The sequence below is a fragment of the Chanodichthys erythropterus genome, chromosome 22 (genome assembly GCF_024489055.1).
Source record: "Chanodichthys erythropterus isolate Z2021 chromosome 22, ASM2448905v1, whole genome shotgun sequence".
In the NCBI taxonomy this organism is placed as follows: domain Eukaryota; kingdom Metazoa; phylum Chordata; class Actinopteri; order Cypriniformes; family Xenocyprididae; genus Chanodichthys; species Chanodichthys erythropterus.
Genome location: NC_090242.1, coordinates 25,467,050 through 25,479,541, shown reverse-complemented (window position 1 = coordinate 25,479,541; position 12,492 = coordinate 25,467,050). Strand labels below are relative to the sequence as shown.

At 37.3% G+C, this 12,492-nt stretch overlaps 1 protein-coding gene across 3 annotated transcripts in view; it reads right to left on the bottom strand.

The window, feature by feature from the left end:
* Positions 1-4,140: 4,140 nt before the first annotated feature.
* esrra (estrogen-related receptor alpha) overlaps positions 4,141-12,492 on the bottom strand; it is a 28,113-nt gene continuing 19,761 nt past the window's right edge. For all 3 annotated transcript variants that reach the window (XM_067375084.1, XM_067375085.1, XM_067375086.1), the window contains 2 exons: positions 9,973-10,242; positions 4,141-7,347 (listed from right to left, as the gene is read on the bottom strand). In XM_067375084.1, coding sequence (XP_067231185.1) covers positions 7,094-7,347; positions 9,973-10,242 — 524 coding nt within the window. In that variant the 3' untranslated portion in view covers positions 4,141-7,093. The remainder of the gene's footprint in view (positions 7,348-9,972; positions 10,243-12,492) is intronic.

Here is a 12,492-nt window from a genome sequence, read left to right as displayed (position 1 = left end):
ACGATACGGTAGGAAATTAACTAAATGAAATGTGGAGGATGTAAGATGATTGACAGGGCAATTTACGGTGACTGGATGCGACAGAGAGAATTGACGCGATTGTATGACGTGTTAGTATGTCCCAAAGCTTGTCTACTCTTTTGCTACACACTCAAAAGTAAGTACTTTTTGTTCACAGAAAGAGTACATACTTTTAGGGCGTAGTATAAGTAGGCGAATTGGAACGCAGCATGTTTCTATGGAAAACGGTGATTCTAACGGCCGCTGAAGTGACGCGATGACTTTACCAGTCGGCGATTGGCTCTTATTTAGAAGGCAGGACTTATTCTGCCATATTACGCGTTACACTTTCTCCCATTCAAAACGATACGAGTGACACGTCTTGTGTTATTCTTTAGTCTTTGAAACTAATCATGTTAGGCTATATAGCTCAACACAGTAAGTCTTACTGTTTAAATCTTGTTTTTTAGATTTACAGTTTTACCATGCCTAATATCGAGCTAGCTAACTGCAGTGTGAATTAAATGTCTCATAGTAGCCGCTGATCGAATGCAGAGTAGCATTATAACAACTTTCAAAATACAAATGTATCTAATATGATAAACAGTGCTGCTTTACCCCATGTGCACATGACTGGAAGAGGTGGAAGTGCCAACTGCAGCATAATATAAGGTCTGCTCTTCTAGAGCTGCATGTTGTGCTCGTCTCTCATTAGCAATCGCTCCAGCGGCCTCGTTCAGCTCTCACAGCACTCAGCCCTGCTCTGCTTCATACTACAGTAACGTTAATAATCTCATCCATGAACATGATTTCTGCCCAAATTCCGTCCCTATTCTTTCCCACCGGCTGTAGACGTGAAGACAGCACCTCCCATCATTACGCAAAATCAAGCATCATCAAGCTATGCCTTTGTTTTGAAGCGACCTCTAGTGGTGAACATTTACATAGTGTGATGAGTTTTGGCATTTAGCATTACAAGCCTTGAGCTCAAGGTCAAATGAAATTAAAACATTTTTGTGTTTTTTTTTTTTTTAAGTTAATGTTGCTATTCATACAAATAGGTGAACTGATTGTCTGCTACTGGCAAACTTAACAACATAACGTGATAAAAAAAGTGACTTTAATTTGTCCTCAAAGAGTTTATTTCCTGACAGGAGGATTAGGTAATTGCAACACAGGGTGTTTTTTCTTAGTGTTTTAAATTATGCAGTAATAAGGGAAAATACTGTATGATGCAACACATCTGTTTCAACTTCCTTTTAATGATGCATTATCTCACCAACAAACTGAATACTGAAAAATATTGACAGACAGAATAAAGTTTTTACGAAATTTTTCCGCAGGGCTGTATAGCTAGTGAAGTAAATGGGGAAATTATTCTAGCTGCCCACCGGTCAATAATACTTTTTAAGAAGGTGGCATCAGGGAGCCCAGAATTAGTAGACACCTGTAATGTTTGTGGGGAAAGTTGGCACCTGATTCTCAATACTGTCCTGGAGTACCACCAGCCCTGCACATTTTGTATGTCTCCCTAGAAGGTTCCACTGAAACACCGGCGCCCAGCCGCCCTGCATTTACGCCATTTTGGGGTGAAAGCGAGTCAGCAGTCCACTAGTTTCTATGGCAATATCAGCTGCTTTGTTAAGATAAAAAAATGTACATTAAAGCTGAAATCCAACCTGAATGATGACAACACAGAATATAATACTATCAATAGTGATCATCAAATCCTTTTTACAGTTTATTTTACACAATTTGTGTTTAAAGGTACAATCTGTAATATTTTTTTTCCGCTAGAGGTCGCTAGAAGCCTATTCAAAACAAAGGCGTAGTTTAGTTTGATGAAGCCAAGTTTTAGAGCGGAAACTTGGGACATGTGGTCTCCATCTCAACGGACATTGCAAAAGAATAGGGATTGCAGTCGGGAAGAACTCATGTTCATGGATGCAATTATTAACGTTACTGTAGTATGAAGCAGAGCAAGACCGAGTGTTGTGGAGCTGAACGAGGAGCTGGAGCGATTGATCAACACACGCCTGACGAGCAAGGGGACGTTTATTATGACACAGTCGCCGGCGCCGCTTCCGCTTTTCCGGTCATGAGTATGAGGTTTACGGGAGCTGTTCTTGTCGACAGAACCAGCGGCAGATGGTAAACAATCCACCATAAAACGTGCAAGAAGTAAATAAGGAACTGCTTGAAGCAAGCTTGTGGTTTCTTTTACTGTCTATGTTGGTTTTTCTGGACGCTAGACACTACTTCCGCATTTGTCCACGGCACTGTTGTCATGTGGTTTTTACGTCAGTAAAGGCGGTAACAAAGGGTAACTGACATCATTGACCGGCGACTGCACTGCCCAGTGTCACTGTTTAGAATGGGAATTTTCTCATGATTTACAAGTAGTTGAAAAGATTAGAGATATTGTTAGTAATCAGCTGGACAAAATATATAACACTAGTGTCCAAAAGTGTGAATTATGTGATAACGGACACAGCAATGCATCATGTATTATAAGATTATTATGTTTATAGCGTGATCCATTAAAATGTACATTATATAGCCTACATTTCAATTCAGACCTCGATATTATTACTATTACTCCACGGTCTGAAATATATTGTTCACTGCAAAAATGATTATTTTAAAATTATTAATTTACTATTAACAAATGTGTAAAGTTGCATAAAATGGAAATAATAAAGTAGGCTAACTACGTTATCTCAGATGGATGAATTGTTGGATTCCTCAACTGGTAAAATAAAACATATATAAGACAATACAACATTTACTGCAGGTGCCATAAAATTTACTGACGATTTCATTTGAAAAATGTTCTTTTGCGCTTCTGATTTGGTTGTAAAATGTGCATTTTTTTGGGTTCGTAAGATGTGAAGGATTCTATGGTCCAGTTAGTATTTTCACCACATAATCTAGTGGCTGTTACCCAAAAAGTATCAGAGTGTCTCTACTAATGAAATGAGCTGAATCAGGTGTGATGGATGAGGGAGACATACAAAACGTGCAGGGCTGGTGGTGCTCTGGACAGGTTTGAGAACTGCATTAGATGATTTAGCCTATCTGTCAACTCTAGATCATGAAAAATCCTGCTTCTTTCATATATCTTTAACACATAATCCATTGCAATTATTCATGCTGGAAACAATTATCACCTAGAACATCCATTTAAGAAATATGGGGCAAGTTGTAAAGAACAATTGTTTCTGGTAATCTGTCTTCCCAGAATAAAACAAGTCACTGCTGTACCATTTTCCCTTCTTGAAAGACTTTTTAAAGATGCCTTTTCTCAGCGGAAACCATTGTTTTTTAATTAGGCTATCAAGGTTTAAAGAACAGCGGAAAAATATCATTGTGTACAGTATTATAACTAAAGAACGATGTGATTAACACGAATTGAAAGCACCAAACTGTGTTTGAAGGGTACTTTAACAAGTCATATCATTTAAAAGTACACAATATCAAAGCTAAACGCATAAAATAATGCTTTCTCAAGGTAAATACGTAGTAATATTAAATCTTCGAAAATAAAAGTTAAATATTTGAAATTAAGCTGAAATATTGTTCAATAACAGTCTACGAGTAGACATGATTTATTTTGTACAGGTGTTAACTGCCGGTATATATACAGCTCCCAGCAGCCCAACTACACACAAGCCTACTAGGTCTTTTCACACTAATCCGAAATGGCCTCACGATGGCGCTGTTTCCCCGCTGGTCGCGTGCACGAATATGAATTTATACAGCACATAACCGCATGGGGGCAGTATGAAGCACATATTTGTGCAGGTGGTACGATGCGTGTGCACGTTATGTTTCTCCCTCAAAGCACTACTTTGCCGTCTGTCTCATTTAAAGAGAAGTGTTCACTCCATAATTTATCGGTGTAATGGTACGACACGAGATTTTGTTTTATACTTTTAAAGTAACTGTAAGCAACGGGAGCCCTCGATGAAAGACTAGCACCACTTGCAGATTTGAATACATGTAAACAATGGAATGGACCAAAGACTTTACATTGATTAAATAAGCCTTAAATCTAAAAAATGACTAATTGTTTTCGAGCTCATGAAAGAACAGACAGGATAATGACAAAACGACATAGAAATCCAATGACAAGTGATGACGCGTGTTAATTTATTACAAAACACATTGACACTGACAATATTTTAAAATACCTCTATTTTCCTGTTGTTTTAGTGTTTGCTTTCTCTTCACAGTGATTCAATATGAACAAAGTTACTACTGCTGAACCACTGAGGTTTACAAAAAGGAAACAAAAAAAGCACAGACATTTACAATCTTTTGACTTCAATCCACACAAATACCAGAACAATAATATTAATAAACATCCGCAAATTGAGTAAAAAATAGATTTTAATCTTTTAAATACAATATTTTGGAATACAAATATTGATTTGCTCTTTACTGTACTTATTACTATCGACCGTTATCACTAGTGTTACTGTTGAGGTTTGATTTACAGTATATGAATATACAGTAAAATGTGAAAACAAACATTTTGGTAAATTCTGGTATTGCTCATTTACATAAATATACACAGACACACAAAAACACCTAGCCATGAATTTAATTTATCTCTCAATCATGTGTTATGTTCTAAGTCCGACAGACAAAATGGCTTTATATAATGTTTACCATTATGAAAACACTACTGTAATATCATCATTATATTAGAGTTATTATTGACACAAACATTGACATATTTTACAGCTGTCTTTGAATGGACCCACTCATTCATGGTTATGTACACAAATCATGACATCCCAATAACCACTTAGGAGAGACATTAACTCCTGTGTATAAAAGAAAAAAAAAAACTGAAATGTTAGAAAGGGAAAAAAAATCCTATTTTAGCTTCGATAAACGCTTACAGATTGAATAAAAAATTAAACCAAAGTTTATCGAAATATCCCAAAATTCCCTTAACAGGCCAAACTGGCGGTATTTAGAAGAAAAAAAACGGAGAGAAAGAGGAAGTTTTGCAGTGATCAAAACATATTAGTGCCTGAAATCTGCAATATTATATCGAACAAAAAAAAAAAAGACACAGGAATATAATGTCCACTGGCTTTCATATGTCTTAAAGTTAGTACTTCAACCACAAAAAGAGTAATCTAAAAAAACAATTCAATACAAAACAGACATTTTATAACATTCTCCCAAATGAATTGATTTATTTCAATACCAAACCTGAGGCCAAGCTTCATAGTGTATATGGAAAACCAAAAACTAAAATCATGCCATGAGCACAGAATGATCATCCAAAACGCCTGAATCACAATACGTCTCCTCAGTATTTAGGACTAAAACCCAGATTGAAACTATCAACCATGGAAGATTCTTTCCATCTGCGTATATGATGTGTATTTGCAGTGAACCACTTTCAGAGCGCTCATACAATCATTGCTGCACACAACATACAGTGAAAATCACCCTAAAAATGTGGCGTCACCTTCGAGGTCTGACTCTGTACATCAGTGGTTTTCAATTTTAGTACTTAAATTGGCCAAAATGGCAACTGGCTTTTCTTCCTCCTGTTTTCATGTGTAGAATAAATAAAAGGTAGCTCTGAACGGAGTATGATTGCATATAATACCAGACGAGCGTCTGCAAACAAACAACTATGAGGAGACTATGCAAACATCTTTAAAGATCCCAACGAAGAGTCACGAAGCGACGGCTCTGGTTGAGCCCATTTCGTGAGGCTTTCCAATTTGCATTTAATGTTGCTCTGCACCACAGAGGCTTTCAGTTTGAGTATCACGGAACGAACCTCAGACGGAGACTGTCCGGCTGCGTCCATGTTTAAATGGAGGATAACAATAAGGAATATGAGCTTTCCTCTGAATGAATGAAAAAGTCTCCAAACGACAGACTCCAAATGGCTCAATCGGTCACAAGCAGGCCAGTGTCATCTGAAGAACTGAGGACGTCACCGGAATGTCCCATGACGTCCAAACAAATGATCACAGCAAAAAAAAAAAAAAAAAAAAAAAAAAAAAAAACTACAGTAGTGGCCTACAGGAGGAAAAAACTCCCCGTTTACCCTGATTTAGACGCACTGTTGGTTCAGTTCAGCATTTATAGTACCCACAGTCTCATGTTCACACAATCCATATCCCAAAACGATAATGTTAATCTTTTAAAACAAATAGCTTTTATACATAGGACGGCCTGGTTTTCTTGGAAATTTTCTACAATACTAATAATAATAATAAAAAAAAAGTCTTCGTTATGAGACTACTCCAATAGTAAATTTAATTTCAAAGCAGGACGTGGCAGGGCAGCGTCTCGTTTTTTTTAAAAATGTCTGACATCAAATGGGTTATGAAATCTTTCATATTGCTTACCGTAATATGATGTTGCAGTATATTTGCAGTACCAGTGTACACCAGTAAACTAAGGTTTGTCTCTCCTCCAGTAAGTCTTCACTTAAGTTTTGCATATTCCACAAAAAGCTAGCGGGACGAAGATAGATAGCACTTGTAGTATGGCGAGTGCATTGTAAAAGACATTAACTTTACACAAGTGCCTTTTATGCACCAATTTAAGGAGAAAAAGAAAGCTTACTCGATTATAATTGTAGAGATAGTGACTGTTTCGGTTGCCTACTATCAGTAAAGGAGGAGATATCACTGAATCGTATGATTCAAGTAAGAGTTCATATTGCTGCAGTCTCAGTAGGCGCCCTTGGCACGTAAATTTCTCTGAGTTTACAGTAATGGTTAGCTCCTAGAAACACTTATCAGGATGGCCGTGAAGTGACAGAATGAATTACACGTTTGTCTGTGGTTCACCTAACACTGACATTTAGAAATATGAAGTGTGTCTGAACTGACCCAAGCCTATGTTGACATGGTACCCAGTGAAATCAAATGAAGGAGGAGGATTGGATGTGAAAGACCAGTACTGGCGGACAGCTACAAAGCGTCTTCTTCATATTCAACCCAAAAAAGTGTTTTCTTTTGGCTTTTGTAGCCCTTGCACACACAAAAAGACTATGGGCAAGTTTTTTGCCCTTTTCTTCATCCTTCATCCATCTGTCATCTATTCTCTAGGGTGAGTCCATCATGGCCTCCAGCATCTCCAGAAAGAGTTTGTGCATAGGCACTCCGCCACGGGTCTTGATGCTGTAGAAGGTGGTGAGAGCCCGGCCAGCAGTCTGCCTGAGGAGGGGCAGGGTGAGGAGGAGTCGTCCGGCACGCTGGGGGTCTTCAGGGCGTCGCTGGACTTCTAGCTCCAGCAGAGCCTGATGCAGCAGGTCCCGTAACTTCTGCACAGCCTCCATGTCCTCAATGTACACCGAATCTAAAGAGAGGGGAAGAAGAGGACGAGTGTTTAGAGGCTCATATCTAAATAAATCTATTATGTCATTCTAGCAATTGTGCTAATTTAATTTATATGAAAGAATGCAAAAATTTGCAAATAAAACAAACAGTTCTTCATGAGAACAAAATAGTCACTTCCCTAGAAACTAGTACAAAATAAAAATAGTAACTACTATGGGTATAAAAGACGGTACATGTATTCGTCATGCAGTTAGGCGACAAATGCAGTCAGCCACTCTCCGATCCAGAAGGGGGCGCACGCAGTAATGCAACGCTGTTTGATAACCACCACACAAGGAAAAAGAGCAAAAGTACAGCGCTTATGCAAATGACTTGAACGCTTAAAGTCCACTAGGTAGGATGCGCATGTGTCGAATGTGTCTTTCTGTGCTCATGGACAAAGGAAGATTGAAAGTCGTGCGTATTCAACTGCGTGCGAAAAATTAAGCACAGGTGGGTGCAATGTGTAAATTTCTTGGAAGATCTATAGACAGAAATGCAATATAATATACATAACTATGTTTTCAGTGGTGTATAAAGACCTTACATGTTGAACCGTTATATTTTTATTACCTTAGAATGAGCCATTTCTGTCTAGGTACATTTTCCATTGGCATGTTTCTACAGCAGCCCTAAAAGGACAAACTGCTCCACAGAGCACGTTAGATTGACTAGCTACTCAGACTACATTTGTCCTGTGTTGGCCACCGTAGCTTCTCTATATTGCAATTCGCAACCTCACCACTAGATGCTGCTAAAATTGACACACTAAAACTTTATGCCTGTGGCTGACTGCTTTGAATGTTTAAATATAGTTCAAGTGGAGCAAATAGTAACACTCCTAATGTACAAGATTTATTTCTCATTATTCTGTTTATTTTGTACTCTTATAGCACAAGATGCTTTTCAGTTTTTGTAGCTGATTGTTACCAAGTACCATTTGTTTTTTATCAGCCCGGCAAAAAAATATGACCTATGCAAGAGTGAATTCTGTTTACTGCTTAGTGCTTAATACACAAAAAGGAGCCTGTACTGTACCGACTAGGGGACTAAATGTTGCTTGTTGGAACAAACTGTGATTTGCACTACTGTCTATTCAAAATAAAATCCAAAAGAAACCTAGCATTGTGGATAACAGTAGTTTAGGGTTCAATTCTCTCTATTAACTAGTTACTTATTTGCATGCATATTACTAGGATATTGTCTGTTGTTTATTAGTACATATAAAGCAGATGTTAATATTCTGCATGACCTTATTCTATATCTCTTAATCATTCCCCATACCTAAACTTAACTACCTTACTAACTATTAATAAGCAGTAATTAGGGGTTTATTGAGGCAGAAGTTAATAGTCAATAGTAAGAATTGTAAAGTGTGACCATTTTTCCTGTTGTACCAAAATCGTACCGAACCGTGACCCCAAAACCGAGGTACCGATTTGTGACTTTTGTGTAGCATTACACCCCTAGTAACTACTACTGAAACGGAAATTTGGTCGCAGATGCTTTATCTTGAGTGACGTGTCAGACCGTTCCGTTAGGTTATATTAGCGGTCATTTTGGCGTATCTGAATGACCAAAACAATATTTTCTTTTCTTCTCAGGGTGAATTAATGCATTTCCATCATAGTTTATGTGAAGACCTTATAACTGAAATAAAACATCAAGCGAGTGTTTACACTTTTGATGTGCATTTAGGACATATCTTAGCTTTTTCATCCAGCTACTTTATGGATTATCCCAAAATTTGCATAACATTATGTAGATGTAAACTCAAAAGATCAAGTTTGGTGACCCATGCATTGGCAAGTCGCGGAGACATTTGACCACTAGAGGACCTAAACATTACAGATTTACCTCATGGCTGAATTCAAAGAACTATATCTCAATTTACTGCATTCTTTCTGAATAAAAGTACGAATTTCTTTAAAAAAAAAATCAACTAAATCTTTGAACGCTTATGTAAGCATAAGCATATGGTTTTATATGTTAAATGTAATTTTTATTATTATTATTTATTAATATAAATCCCTTGACATCATATCCACGAAGAAATTGCATGCCCCGAGTCCAGCTTTATGAGGATTACTGCAAGCAGTTACGAATGCAGGTATGGAACAATTAAATAAATCGGATACATAAATTATGAATCTTGTGCTAATTATTAACTGTTGGCACATGTGCTAAAGGTCACTGACCCATGGATAAGTCTGTTGGTGGGGGTTAATATTTAGCATGTACACACAGATATGTGAGGCGTAAGGAAGAGGTCTTGGGTGTGTTCAAGATTCAAAGCATGCGACTCCCAGTATTTGCATAACAAATACAGATACTGTGGGTGAAGCAGATACGGGGGTTGAATTTATTATTTACAGTAATCAAAAGTTTCATGGGTTCTTCCAAGTGGGGGAAGAATTCGTACAAGCAGACAGTGACAAGACAGGCACGTTTACGACACAAAACAGAATACAGTCTGGTCTTAATTACCGGGTGACTCAGTCAGGTCACGCGGGTTTTGATCAGAGGGTAACCAGTCGGTCAGAGAACAAAAATAGAAGCGGAATGGATGAGTCATTAATAGGAAAAATCTTGACAGGAAGCGCACCTGAGTTGGTGAGCGCGATGGCCTTGAGCATGACGAACTCCTCGCGGTCCAGCTGCAGGGCCCTGAAACGGCGTGCGAGCTGGCTGATGGCGGCATTGAGTTCGGTCAGACCGGCCACACGAGACATCTCCTCATCCAGCACGAAGTCTTCAGCGAACACCACCTCGTCCTCACAGCCGAGAGAACGGTATGCCACCCCCAACACCAACACCTCCAGCCACACCGACTGCAGCACGGACATCTGGTCAGCCAGTGACAGAGAGAGGAAGCCTGAATGAGGGAGAAAAAAAGAAAAAAAAAAAGGTGGTTAACGATACACATCTAGTGGTGCAGAAAACAAAAAAAAACAACATGTTTAAAATGGACAAACACAGATGGTTTGTTTTAAAACAATGCAAAAAGTTGGTCAAAAAGACCTGCCACAGTCTATGATGTCAGTAATATTAATCAAACTTCTTTTAAAATCACAACTGTTTACTGAATAATTATTTTGGAAAAACGCAAGTAATATTTGCTTAATTGACATTAGTATTGTTATAAGTTTTAAGTACTATTGACGTATTGTTTTTATATTAAACGTTATTTTCCTTTGGTATGAAAGTGGTGTTGAGATTCTGCATTTGAAATAGAAATATGAAAGAGAAACTGCATTTGAAATATGAATTCAATATAGTAATATACGTAATGATGTGAAATTCCAGCACTGTTGGTAAATTTTGAAAAGCATATGACAGATGTCACCACCTTTACCTTAAAGAAATTGGCATTTTTTGCCACTCATTTACATTAAGTTGAACATTTCTCAGCTTTTTGACACTGTCAGCACGGTCAATCCCACAATGCCCTGCGCAAGCCTCCTACAGAGACTAAGAAAGTCCTGCTCATCTCACATCTAGTGGACACTCACAGTAAGAGATGTGTTGAGACTGAGAGCAGGATGAGAGTTGTTGATGATGAGTACAGAGACACAGTGGACACTCACAATAGTGCTCTAAAATTAGAGGTCTTGAAAATAGCCAGAGACTGACAAAATCGCTCCTTCCAAGACTGAACTCGGACAGCAATTAGGAGAAAAGTCTTCCACATTCTGACTGTAGCTCTGACTCGCCTGCTCCAGCTCCCTTCAATTATAATCTTTCTTTAGGCACCTTTTCTTTTCAGACAGGTGTGATTGATCAGCACTTTCCAGCAGTGCAGAAATGTGAGAACCATCAAATATCATTGATTAACAAGCTGATAACTGTTTTCTAGCTGGCATTGTCATAGCCTTCTGAAATGTTAGCCTGTTATCAGCACATAGACCTTAATTGTGCAGCGCCATCTTTGACAAGAATTTTTAACAAGAATGAAAGCGAGGTTGTGAGGGATAGACAAACATCTTCTCAGTAGGTTGTACTGTTATTTTTTGGATTGTTCTGCTGATGAAACACTGCAAAAATATCTTTCCAAGAAATTTCAGTAGACAAAAAACCCCAGACATTATGAGCTGTGGAAAATTATAAGTGATCTAGGAGCTTTCTACAGCTTTTTCCAGCACAAGTCTATGCCTCACAGCCTTGCTTTTATACCTGTCATGGTGCTGCTCTAAATAAGATCTATTGGCATCTGATCAGCTCTCCTTCCAAACACAAAGTATATAAGTGGTATTTGGCTAGCAAGTAACACTTTTCCCAGTAAAAAGCATCAGTATAGATCACAAGATCAAGAATTTGCATGAGTAAACAAGTACTTTTAACCACAGAGGAAAAGAGGATATTCAAAAGAATATATGCTACTCTTAGCACAGATTGCAGGAGATCTTTGCTACTAAAATTAGTACTATTATACTAAATTCTAGTGGGGGGGAAATGAGCCAATCATAAGATCTGTTCCAGATTGCAAATTTTCAGTTGCCACAATTGCCACTGTCTGACCAACGTAAAGCAAAAACCACTGTCTTTATGTTTTACATGCCATTTATCTGAAGTAGATTAAGCCATAATAATAGACCAGACCGCCATGAAAAAAAAAGCAGGAAAATAGACTAATTAAACTAGCACCAGAATAACAGCAGAATATACAAATATATTATATATATATATATATATATATATATATATATATATATATATATATATATATATATATATATATATATATATATATATATATATATATATATATATATATATATATATATATATATTTATATATATATATATATATTTATATATATATATATATTTATATATATATATATTTATATATATATCTATATATATATATATATATATATATATATATATATATATATATAAAAAGTTAAAGGCTCACTGAAGTGCCTTGAAACGCGCCGCATTATTCAGTGTGTTGACGTAATTTCCACTCAAACATGAAGATAGTGCGGGACATATTGAACAGCCCCCCCCCTTTTTAAAAACTGCCAGTAGTGTTTAGTTTATATCACAGCTCGGCCAGAGCTGCAGAGTTCAGTAAAACCACAGTTTCCTTCTAATCTCCATCATATCGCTTTAAAATACA